The 13476-nt window shown below is 38.9% G+C and overlaps 1 protein-coding gene across 1 annotated transcript in view; it reads left to right on the top strand.

Moving 5' to 3' along the window:
• Positions 1-13476, top strand: part of LOC103806462 (adenylate cyclase type 1-like) — a gene marked incomplete at its 5' end in the record, with an annotated part of 42989 nt that overhangs the window by 11707 nt on the left and 17806 nt on the right. Inside the window, one exon of the mRNA XM_009079154.1 lies at positions 5325-5443. Within this exon, the coding sequence (XP_009077402.1) occupies positions 5325-5443 (119 nt within the window). The remainder of the gene's footprint in view (positions 1-5324; positions 5444-13476) is intronic.

Here is a 13476-nt window from a genome sequence, read left to right as displayed (position 1 = left end):
AGCAAGCATATCAATTTTATGGGTAGAAATTTGTGAGGGGTCATCTAAGTGCACACCAGGCAATTGGAAAGAAAGGAGAGGATGCTGGCTAGGAACATTTAAGACATGTTTCTGCATTTGAGCCTTCTTTTCTGATTAAGGGAGAGTGGATTCATAAATGATTTACAGCCTGCTGAAGGAATTTGAAAATGTATCACAGTCATTTCCCATACATATGTCAAAATGAATCATTTTGTATAATAGAAATAACTGCATAGTGTAGTTCGGGGAGGTGCATGAAATGATTCTAAATCAAGGTGAAAATTTCAAAGGACTTTGAGAAAGTTATAAGTGTTTGAAAGAAGCAGTAAAATAAGAAAGAGAATGATTTTCGAAGTGGGAGGGAGGCTGACATCTTCATTTGGAGACAGGCACAAGAAATGTATTGGGATGCAATGGGGAGTCCCATAAAAGCAGACCAGGGCTACTGGTAGGAGAGACTGTCCAGGCCAGGAATGGGGATGGGTGGGAGAATTATGCTGTGACTGTCCAGGCCAGGAATGGGGATGGGAGGGGGAATTATGCTGAGAAGCTTCCAAATTGGAGAAAGCTGAAGAGAGCATTAGGGCAGAATAGAGCACACAGATGATGGAATCTTTTGCTTCAACAGTCTGGACTTGCTTCTTTGCACTCCCCTCTCAGGAAAGAGAAATGACACAATTGTTAAAAGGCTCTGAGCCTTGAGCTTCCCTGCTGTTTTAGGAGCCACACTTTTATGTGACAAAATAGCAGGATGGCTTCAGGCTTCCACAGGAGGCTGCAGGCACCCTCCACTCCTTATCCTTTGGGCTTGTCTCCTTTGGTACCCAGCGCTCAAAAGGGACCTCTGGAGACCGTCCAGTCAAACCACTCTCTAAAAGCAGGACTGTCAGCTGTGGCTTTCTCTAGTCAAGTCTTGAATAACTATTAAACACTTTTCCCAGCTTCAACCCGAAGTGAAAGTTGCAGTCCAGGAGCTTGTTCTTGCAAATAGAGTTGAGAATGGTCCAAACAGCAAGTAGTAATATAGGGCCTTTTTGGCCATTAACAATGGGAAACACTTTTTTCCTTATCAATTTCCCTGCCTTTGCATATTTTCCTTCTTTGTCATGTGTAGAATGGTGCTAATTATTGAATAATGCCAAGGTAACACTGAGCAATTCCTAATTGGCTTGGTATGTATATTTTGCCTTGCCTTGGAGTCAAAATGAATGTTTTTTCTTTCTCTAATTTCTAGTGATGCTTCATTGCTGTGGGAGAAAGAAATCTGGATGTTTTTCTAAATTGAGTGTCCTTTTCAAAAATAGCTAAGTCTTCATTAATAGTGCAGAAATCCATAGTAATGAGGATGAGAGAGTTGGCAGAGGCAGCCCAGTTTGGCATTCAAAATCCCTGACTAGGACTGGGAATGTAAAATCTTATGAATGAAGGAGATACAGGTCCTCATCTATCATTTTCTATTTTTTAGTGAGATTTGTGCAGGGAATGCAAAATCATTGACTGGCAATGACAGTCTCTGAAAAGAATCTCTTCAGCATGTGATTTCATTTTAGACCGTGCTAATGCTGAATGAAGATTTAGAGCAGGAGAAGAAGTACAAATTCCTAAAATAGTGTAAGTTGGTCATAGGGCCAAGATTTATTTCTTGGGGTAGAAAACAGCTATAATAAGCCTGAACACTGTGAATTGGTGAGAAAGGTTAAAATGTGGAAACATTTTTTTCTCTACTAGACCCTGTGTTTATGAATATGTCACACATTGAGGCTACCTCAATACAACATCCTTTGTCACCAACAAGAATGTCTGCAGTATGAGTATTGTTTTATTTCAGTAAAAGTTGCTGCTAATCGACTAGTGCTCCCTGTGTCACTCTTTCTATTTTTTTCTGTCATCACCAGTCCCTGTCAGAGGCAACAACCACTCAAGCATGAATGTCACCACAAATGTGACTGGCCTTGCTTTAGTTTTGTCACTTGTTCCATTCAATGCACTATGCAGCCATGCACATCTAGCTTTCCTTTTAGTGTGGTTCTCAGATTATTTTTATAATCAGATCAGCTGTATGGGAGCAGATTAAAAAAAGTCAGACAGCAATGGTAGAACTCGCTGAATAGACATCCCAAACCTTCCAACAGCTATATTTTGTGTACATGTGTACTCCTGCTGCTCCAAAACTCTGAGTCCTTGAGCATTCCTTAGGCTGACCTGAAGGGCAGTACTGCTTTGCTTAACAGATGAGATTTTCCCAAAATAGAAGAGACTTTTCTTTCTTACATTTTCTGGTCCTTCTTTCAGTGACAAATCCTTACAAATATGATGCTGTTTCCCTTCTTGGTCTGAAAGGTCAGCAGTGGCTGCCCTTTGAGAAAGCCATAATTGAGTCTTTCCTCGCTTGGTGAGTCTGAGGCTGCTAACCCTCTTTGCAAAGACTCTACAATTCTTCCTCAGTAATCCATCTTTTTTTTCCCCCTCATCTCTAATGAAAAAAGCAAGCCACCACAACTTGATACAGGATTTTCATAAGCTCCCTTCAGGTTTTGTAATAGTCAAGCTAACGTGTACAGGAATCATCATTTTTGTAGCTTCCCTTAATACATCTGACATCTGCATGTTTCAACAATATCAAGTGCTGCATCCTGCGTCTCTCCAGTGCTGCCTTCACAGTAATGATTCTTATTATTTCCCTGGATTCTGTGCTACTTGCCATGCACTGCAGAAGTTACCTGTGAGCTTTTTAGTCACTTTGTGTAGCGTAATTGCGTTTGCGGGCTGTAGAAGAACTCTTCAGTCAGCACTGGCATCTGTAAGAGTCTGTCAGTATAACTCTTGTTTGATTGTTTGTCTGGTTTAGTCTGACTTTCTAGGAAACAGAGGCTGAAAACCCACTCTTTCTCCATAACAGTTTTGGAATTTACTTACCCATTTCAGCAAAATGGCAAAGATCTTGTTTACATGCTCACTGAAAGAGAAGCTACAGAGAACATTTAGTCCTTATCAGTCATCATAATTTTCATTTCTAGAACAATACTTATGAAATTCCAGCATCATTTGAAGTTTATGCCATCTTAAGCACCAGAGAATTTGGCCATCAGTCCAAACTTCTCTCTTATATGGATTCTCTGTTGTCTGATTGGTGGTCATATTGCAACCTCAGTATATTTCATTTAAAACAGTAAAAAAAGTGTAAGACACAAGTAGCAGGCAACAGAGCTTCATAAGATCCACTGTTCACCAAATACTTGATGTGGATTTTAACCCAAATTTTGGGTTACCCATATACCCATATACTTCTGCTACAGAGGTATAAGCATACTTAATTAAATTATCATAAAAATCATAGTCAATAACCTTTTTTTTTTGCATACTTAATTAAATTATCATAAAAATTATAGTCAATAACCTTTTTTTTAACCAAGATATGAGACACTTTGGTTAATTGGAAATTGCTACATGCATAAAGTGTTGCCAAATATTTAATTCCATTATATTCTTTGCAATGTTCTTAGTATACATATAACAACAGTAGTTAATGGTCCTTACCCTCAAGTCCATGTGACTGCCACAAAAATATGAAACAACTTTAGTCTAAAGTAAGTACCAGTGTAGTTTTGCAAAGTAAAACTTATTCCATGGTGATATAAATATTCAATGTGTCTTCTTACAAAAGGAACTCTAAAATCAGAAACGTTGAGTATTATTTAATGGTTTTGACGGCAAAGTAAAACTTATTCCATGGTGATAGAAATATTCAATGTGTCTTCTTACCAAAGGAACTATAAAATCAGAAACATTGAGTATTGTTTAATGGTTTTGACAGGTGAATGTGTGCATGTGAGTGACACAAAGCACTTGTCTGTGCGGATATCCTCTTCTCAGTGGTAATTATTGCTCCTTATTTATTTAATGTCATTCAAATAAAAGAAGAATGTGGTTGGGCCAAAATATGCACTTCTGTGATGTCTTGCAGCTGCCATTACAGTGGCTCTCTATCATCAGATAACAGAATCACAGGACAGTTGTGGTAGGAGCAGTACTCTGGAGGTCATCTGGTGCAACTACGCTGGTTCCCAGGATGAGACGCTACATTGCTTTTCCAGGATCCAAAGTCAAAGTCACTGGCCTGTAGTTTCCTTGCCTTTCTTGAATACAGAAGTGACATTTTCTTTCCTCCAGTCTTCAGCCACTTCTCTCAGTCACCATGTTTGATTATTAAGAGTGGCCCTACAGTGACATCTGCCACCTCACGCGGTGCTTGTGGGTGGGTCCTGCCAGGGGCCATGGACTTACATCTGTTCAGTTTGCTTAATTATTCCCTGACCTAATCCTCTTCTGCCAAGGATACATTTTCCATGTTCCAGCCTTTCCCCTTATGGTCTGGAACTTGGGACTCCTGAATCAGATCGGATGTGGTTGTGTGAATTCATTCAGACTGTTGTCATGGCTGAAGCTAGCAGGTCTGATGGATAAGCTTGAAACTACATTTTAAATGGTGTTTTCTGTGTGAAAACAAAACTTAAGTAGGTATCTAAGCACACCTTACAGCTCCTAGGATGGCAAGCTGCAAATTTTCCAGGTGGTACCTGTCAGTATGCCAGAATATGTGGAAAAACTACAGAGGCCCTAATAGTCAAGACTAACAAGATCCAAAATATCAGAGGTCCTTTTTAGGCCAGTCACCGACCCATGCTAAAAGTCTGTCCCTGAGTATAGCAGGAAGACATGTGTTTATCCAGGGTTTTGTACTGATGCATTTCATTACTGATCTGGCTGGAACAGACATTGTCACACTGGATAAAATGCCATTAAAACTGTACCTTTATTACTGTTCTAATTCAAACAGTGGATAAATCCGTCATCCACTCTCACTGCTTAATAACCAGCTGTCATAGTACTTCTAATGTAACACTTTCATTAGATCCAGAAAGAATTAGGGCACACAAAAGGATAGCAAATGATCCTGGGAAGACTTTCTCAGACAGATAAATGTTACTAACAATAAAGTAAGTTGTTATTATTAACACTGTAATGTTAATGAAAATTATGGACAATTATCTGCTCCTGAAGCTGGCTCTTCCCTTTCTGTGTAGTTTTTTTATTTAATTATTTTAGTGCAGAAAACTTTAAAAAAAAAGACACCCATACAGTTTGCAGGAGTTGGAGAGAAATGGCTCATATTATTTACACAGCAGAAATTTTCAGGAAGCAGACTACATTAGGAAAAGATTGTCTAGTTTGCTAGTTTAAAACTTTAAGAAAATGGTCACACACTAGACCACAAAACTGATGTTGTTTGTGTTTTCTTTTAGGAACGTCTCTTGATGAGTCTTTTGCCCAGGAATGTTGCGATGGAAATGAAGGAAGATTTCCTGAAGCCTCCTGAAAGGATTTTCCACAAGATTTACATTCAAAGGCATGACAATGTTAGGTAGGATTGACGTAGCCCATGAAGTAAACTAAAGAGGAGAATATTTAGTACAAGTACAGTGATTTGCAGTTGCAGTCGTGTTTCAGAGAAAAAAAACCCAAGCAGTATAGTGAAGATTTATAATTTATCCGGAGTGGGAGAATAGGCACACTAGGACTTAATAGTCTTCTCAGGAGATAATTGTGAATCAATAAATGTCTTAGAATAGCAGTGCTGGGAGATGGACAACTTTTTGCAAATGACTAGTCATTGTTTTTGAACTGTATTATGTTTTCGGTGAATAGGAGTATTTATTTTGCATGATAGCTTTTACACATTTATATTTTCCTGAGAGTAAGATGAATTTCTTCTAATGCAATAGATTTTCTGGGTAATAGCATGGAAACACAGAAAGAAAGTGTGATGCAAACTTAAAAAAAAACCCTGGTTGTTCTCGAAGTGCATTCTCATTTGCTATTCTTTACCCCCCAAAACAAATGCCTTAAAGGCCCTGTTTGTGTTCTATCATGCTGCCTCTAAGTGCCCTGCTTCCGTATCAAAAGCAGTGTCAAAGAGGTTCAGTTGGTGTCACCTTTGCACTAAGCAAGGTGTAGACTTAATAAGGGATGCCACAGAGCTGCCTTGATTTGCACCATGCACTCATGTGTCAAAGAAGTAAACTTTAGCACTTCTTCCTCTCCCTCATTTACTTACAAGTTCCTTTGCACTTCTTCCTCTCCCTCATTTACTTATAAGTACCTTCTCATGAGGTTCGGTCTATCTGCCATTGAGCTGGCCTTAATATTTACAAGGAGCACTTCCTAGTGACTAAGCTGTTGCATCTAAAAGCATTTCTGTCAGTGAGGGAATCAGAGATGGCTGTGATGGGAGCATTCAGAAGACTGACAAATTAGGTCAGTTTTACACTGTAGAATTACACATTACTGAATTAAACATTTCTCATTAGTAGCTCACTTCTTGCTAATGGTTGAATCTTCCATAATGTTGATCTCATCACTATGCATACAAAACTCTTGGTCTTTGAAATCAGTTTAAATCTGGTTCTAAGTGTACAGTACCCTAGAGCTGATGCTGCAAAGTTAGCAATGTTGGTTATAGTCTTCCATGGTTCTTAGTTGCCGAAGTCCGACTTGGGAGCTCCTGAAGGATACATTAAACATCAAAGTGTGCAGTCTTCCTCCTCTACTTTTCCTTGTTTATGCCTCATGCTTTTATGCTGTTGCACCCCCCACCAACACCATTTCTCTTTTGATTTTTCTGACCATCTTCAGAGGATGTTCTGTGTTCATGCTTTTATGCTGTTGCACCCCCCCCCAACACCATTTGTCTTTTTATTTTTCTGACCATCCTCAGAGGATGTCCTGTATGTCTGTTTGCAGTCACTTGTGCTGATCAATTGTCATGTATGCCAGATTTTTGTTCCTTGGGTGTCTTCTACTATCTTTGGCCTTTTGGTGATCACATTCCATATATACTTGTTAAAATTATGTCTAGTTATGTCATTACAGTACTATGAAATACAGGGTCAAGGCAAGCTAATGATAATTATATCATGATTAGTATATTTGTATCGTGTATGTGTCACAGGTCTCTGCATTCATTACAGTGTGGGTAGTCATCTTAAACAGCATTGCTTTGCAGCTGGACTGGTTGATTGTAATGCTTCTGAGTCCTCTCTTGTGCTGACATCTTATCAAAATGTACCTCAGTAGTACTTTTTTTTCCTACATGACATGCTTTTTCACATAATGACTAAAGCTTCTGTGGCTTATTCACTGCTTCAATGTGGAGTTCATAAAAGTTTTTGAATCCAAATACCCTGTCTGGAGAGGTGAATTCGTTCTCTGGCATTAAGAGGTTACTTTTAGGGCAAATGGAGGCTAAGTAAGATGGTCTCATTTTAATGTCAAAGGTAAGATCCTCAGGGAAGAGAACTAAAAACAGGACTCCATCATCTGTCCTATGAGAAACTGTATTGCCTTTTATTTCAGTAATATAACTACTGTATTTAAAAAAAAAAAGAACAATATATGGGGTGAAATAATGTCCCAGTAAGTACCTAGCAGTCTGTGGCTGGCAGGTCCCAATAGACTGGAGTTTTACCTCAGAAGTTTTGTGACTATGCAGATCTGAAGGATGCAAGGGAACTCCCAGCAGATGCCACCCTGACACCAGTGTGGAGAACAGCACAACAGAATCCCTCTGGGATGTGCTGCTAGTGGTCAGTGTCAAAAATAAATGTGTGTTTTACTTTTTTAAGGAGCTGAAAACAGCTTTTTTTTCTTCTGAGTAGCAGTTCAGTGCTATACCGGGCAAACCTAAGAGCCTGTTCCTATATTCTTGTGACTTGTCCTCTTCACATCAAGCACTCTGTAAAACAGTACTGTTAAAAGAAACCAACAAAAATCCCTTCTATCTTTCTAAATTCCTGGAGTTTTTCACCCCAAAGCCACACAGGGGAAAACAGAAAATGAGCTGAAATTTTACTTTTCATATTGCAATGCTTTCTTTTTCTCACAGCAAATATCTGGAAATGTCAGAGCATTATCCTTCAGAAAGGATAGTCTGAAGGAGGTAGGCATATAATTAGTAAGCTACATGATTTTTCCATTCCCTATCTGTTAAAAAATCCCAACAAAACAATTAAACCCCCAACAACAAAAAAATACTCTCATGAGTAACAAAAAACATATGTTTCAGTCTTCTAAATATCTGCCTGAGAAAAAGACAAAGAGTATTTAATAACCAGATCTTGTCTGTGAAAAATAAGGCTTTAATACAGTTACATTCCTTACCTTCTCCCAGAAAAACTGACAGATATGTTACAGTGAAAATACTTATACCTTTGTAAGAAGTGAATGATGGACAGGGAAAAAATACCAGGATATTTCAGGCAACCATGGCAACAACCCTCGTTTATCAATTAGTTTGTATTTTACCAACTATCAGATAGTTGTTGAATGACTGCCACAACTGACGTTTATCAATTAGTTTGTATTTTACCAAATACCAATTTTGTTGAATGACTGCCACAACTGAATGTCCCTCCAGAAGGGAATGAAAACACACCTCTCCATGTAGACGGCAGAGCCCTCAGTGTTGTGTCATGGTTTGATCAGCTCTTCCCGGATCTGTAGAACATTTGTAAAGTGTTTGAACAGAGTTGCTGTGCAGTAAGAAACAAGTTCATGTGCTTAGGAGGGAGACAAAGAACTTAATAAAAATGCCATATGCAAAACAAGACAGGCAAATACATATTCAATATTATTATAGCTTGAATTCAATGAGGACACTAAACTGAACCATCAGGAAAGTAAAATTATCACAACTGATATAATATCTGTGACTTATCAGAAGGAAGTAGTCCATATACAGTCCAGGAGCCATTTCAACACAGTGTAGGTGTTATTTTACTGGGGTGATCCCCCCAAGGACACCATGAAGGGTGTGAGAACCAGATGTCAGATTACATCTGAGGACTTCTCAACAGACCAGCTCTTCTGTGGTGCTCAGGAATATGTTTTGTAACATAAAAGAGACATCTTTTTCCTAAAATTAAGCAATGCAAGATTAATATTTCCTTCTCTTATTCCTTATTCCTACAGGGCTGAGGAATTTCGACATCTTTTTCCTAAAATTAAGCAATGTAAGATTAGTATGTCCTTCTCTTATTCCTTATTCTACAGGGCTGAGGAATTTACAGATTATGTATGGTTATTGTAAAAACACACTAGTCCTGACTGAATCTCTCAATGCAGCTATAATTCAATTAAGAAAAATTCAAGTTAGGTTTCAGCTTGAATATATGCCCTATATGGATACCTCAATACATTCTGTTGTTTTTCTGTTTTGGAATAGGCTTTTCCCACTCCGTTAGATATTCATGGAACTGTTTCAACACATGGATGGATAAAGATATGGCTGACTTGCTATATTAACAGACAATTTCTCACTCTGCTCTGTAATTCAAACCACAGACAATTTCTCACTCTGCTCTGTAACTCAAGCAATGTTCAGGAGATAAAAAGAAAGCAAACATCGGACAGCTAACAATTTCTTGAGCCGCTGGTACAGCAGTTTCATTTAACCTCATTTCCACAAGTGTGAAATAGAACTGGATGCTTTGTAAGAAGAGATATTAATTTCAGGCAACACATTGCCTGATTCAAAGCTACCAATAAAAAGATTCCTTGTGGCCTTTCAGAGGTTCTTGTGACCCAATCTGAAGCCAGAACACAGTCTGCAACTCTTTATATGCAAGTGTTTCTGGTTTGTGCTGTCTTTTAGAGAGCATCAGAACTTAAATAATTTTTGAATTTAACTTGCACATTCCAATGTTTTAAAAGGCTGTGATCATGATGCCTATGAACAGACTTTTATATGTAGTCTTTCAGAGCTTGTAAGACTTCACAGTGAACTAGTTTTCATATATGATTACTACGCAAAAACATTCCCACCCTTTACTTTCAGTTTTAACAGGTTTACTTAATTTTTGAGAGCACTTTTTTCTAAAACACTACAACGAGTCATAAATAAAATTATTAATAAACCTTCCTTATGGGTGATCTTTAAGGAGAAAATGTCCTACAGGTTCCTTTCTGAGGCAGTGTGTGCTATTAAAATACCATTCTTACTAGAAGTTGTACTCTAATTAAACAAATGACCAAAAGGGAAATAAAATCCAGGGCATACACCCTCTCCTTATTTTGCAGTGTGTTTGTTTATACAAGTGGCTCCACTGAAACCAGCAGGACTATTCATGTGCACAAAGCACATGAATGAGCACTGTTAAAAGTGAAGGTTTACCACCTAGAAGCTCTCAGACCTCTTGTGTAACTTGGCAGGATTTCTTCTTCTGAATGCCCCTTAGAGTGACATAGTTGCTGTGTCAATAGTCGCAGTTGGGAAGCAGCTTAAATCTCTTAAACCAAGCCACAGGCTTTCTGCACTTGGTTGTAGCAGGTGCAGCAACTTCCCACCATGCTGCAGGAGGGCTGCAGTCACCAGGCAGGTGCTGGCTATGCCTGCCTGCAGGGATCGTGGTGGGAGAAAACAAGAATACACAAGGTCCTGGAGCGATGACTCAGGGCTCGTCAACACAGAAGTGCTCCAGATTGTCCAGGAGTATGAGATAATGATGTCTGTAACTCGTATGCCTGTGCTGACCCAGCTTGGCTCCTTGTTTGTGACAAAGGAGAGAAATGGCTGCTTATAATGCTTTCTTTCCTGAACTTGCTCACTGCAGTGCTGCTTTGCTTTTGTTCAGAAATGTGAAGGTAGAAATGGCTGTTGGCAAATCAAACCAAATACTCCAGGTAACTTTAAAAAAAGTCTTTAGGAAACCTCCATTAGAAATTAGAATCACGGAATCATAAAATTGTTTAGGTTGGAAGGAATTTTCAAATATCATCTAATCCAGTCCTCCTGTCAGGGCTGGGTTCACCTTTCACTACATGAGGTTACTCAAAACACTGATCACCCTGAGCTTGCATATTTCCAGTGATGGCGCATCCACAGCTTCTGTGGGAAACCTGTTCTACCCTCATAGTAAAGAATTTCTTCCTTGCATCTAATCTAAATCTATTCTGGGTTAGTTTAAAAATATTCTTCCATGCCCTGTCAGTAGAGACCCTGGTAGAAAATCCCTCTCCAGCTCTCTCGTAGGCCCCCTTTGGGCACTATAGAGGTGGGGGGTCTCATGAGAGAGGCAGAATCACCTCCCTCCACCAGCTAGCCATACTTCCTTTTATGCATACTGAGATACAATAGACCTTTTGAGCTGCAAGCATGCACAGCTGACTCATGCCCAATATTACATCCTCCAGTACCTCCAAGCCCTCCTTCACAGTGGTGGTCTCAATCTATTAATCCCTCAGTCTATATCTGTGTTTGGTATTGCCCCAACCCAGGTGCAGGACGTTGCTCGTGGCCTTGTTGAATTTCATGGGCTTCACACAGGCCCTCCCCTCTAGCCTGTCAAGGTCCCTCTGGATGGTATCCCTTCCCTCCAGTGTTGTTGACTGCACCACATCGCTATATGTCATCTTCAGATTTGTAATGGGTGCATTCACTCCCTCTGTCTGTGTCATAAATAAGGAGGGAAATGAACAATCGAAATAAAAACGCTGCTCTTCAGTGCTTACAAATCTGTATTTACACACTAAGATACAGATATCGATCATATATGCTTTGTTGCAGTAGTCTGTGGTGTGTACAGTCTTTGACTAAATTTATGTCAATATTAGAGTTTAGGCATGCTTTCTGTTCACAGTGTCTAGCTGGAAATGGTAAACAGTAACTGGAGATGTAATTACTGTACACTGTAATTGGAAGAACTTTTTTTACAATCCTTTTTTAAAAAGTTGTCTTTATCAGAAATCTAGATGCATTTTATTAGGAAAGAACGAAATATCCTAAGAACAGAGGGACAGATGCATTGTAACAAGAAAACTAAACTCCTTTGAAGAAATTATTCACAAAGTTGTTGAATTTTGCAGTTGCATAATCTCATTCTCGTGATTATGTGTATTTCAAAATGTTTTGGACATAAGTATTTTAACATAATTTTGTTTTATTGGTAACTGAAACAAGCCATTTATGTGTAAAATATTTTTAGTGAAAAAAAGATGGGTAGCTTTCTGACAAAGATAAGCTCCTTTTCCTAGCAAATGTAGAAGGTGACTATGTAAATGTTAGAAAGACAGGCCATGTTTTCAGTGGGGAGTATTAAACTACACTCTAGTCATTCCTACATTTAAAAAAAAATTTGAAACTAAAATATCATTACACAAAACAAAACCAACAAAAACACGAAACCCAAGTAGTTTGAAGCTTTCCTAAATGAGAGTAAGACCAATAGGACTGGAGAATAAAACGGTGGTTTAGCTTCTCTGTGGGAGCACTGGAAGAAGAAAGGCAATACTAACCCAGGTGCAGCTGTGTCAACAAGTGGTTATTAGCTGTGAATAGAAGGTGTTACAGGAGCGATGGGGGTTTTAAGTCACAGAAAGGGTAACCATAGCTCTGACCTTGAGAGAGAAAACCGGTGAAAGTGTGTCTTGCATCTCAAATAAAGCAATCAGAGAAATCTTTCAAACTAGTCTCGTTCTGCTGCTGTTTTGCACTTCAGTAACACTGAGCATATGTTCTGTAAGTAAGCAGGCAGCATTAGAATGAAGGGAGCCTCTAACCCAGGACAGCACTGCTCCTGCAACACAATGGCATCACACAGACTTTAAAATAAAGAGCAGAGGAGAAGTTTGGCAAAGCTCTGCTCAATAATTGATTTTTTCCCCCTAGGATATAATTAGAATATTGACATGCTGTTGCAACTTATGACACTAATAACTTGTCTGTCTAAAAGCCAAAGCGATTTAGTTTTTGCCAGATTAGCCAAACTTTCTGATCCTGTGAACTTACTGATAAAATCCTTGTATGGCTGAACACTACAGGACAAATGCTGAATATCTCAAAGAGCATGGGATTGCAGAGGTTTTGGTATAGCACACAGGCGAGGGGAATGTTAACTCCTTGGGCTCCCTGTGCTTAGTTGTAGGATGGAGGAATAGAGTATTGCTGAGCCCCTGGGCAGTGAGGCAGCACCAGGCTCAGCACTGCCTTTCTAACCATCACATTTACATCACTTGTAGTGAAGAGTGTTTGTGTGTGTTTGAATCATGTGCAAGGTATGGGGTTGAGTAAACAGAATTAACCTTTGTCCTTTGTTTTCTTTCCACTTTCACAGAATTAACCTTTGTCCTTTGTTTTCACTTTCTTTCCACTTTTATTTCTCGTCTTTCTTTAATAGTTGCAGTTTAATTAAGATGGAGGGGTTTTTTTTTGTTTTTCACAAAAGTGTGCCAATGGCATTGTTAATTCTGTGGAATTAAATTGTTTACCTCTGCGGAATTAAAGCAGGGAGAGTCGTATTCCTGAATGGTCATTAAGATTTCTGTGGAATTAAATTGTTTACCTCTGTGGAATTAAAGCAGGGAGAGTGGTATTCCTGAATGGTCATTAAGAGAAACAATTGT

Source organism: Acanthisitta chloris, unplaced genomic scaffold, assembly GCF_000695815.1.
Source record: "Acanthisitta chloris isolate BGI_N310 unplaced genomic scaffold, ASM69581v1 scaffold747, whole genome shotgun sequence".
Taxonomy (NCBI): Eukaryota; Metazoa; Chordata; class Aves; order Passeriformes; family Acanthisittidae; genus Acanthisitta; species Acanthisitta chloris.
The sequence above is the reverse complement of the archived record's forward strand: the minus strand, read 5'-3'. Positions and strand labels throughout refer to the sequence as shown.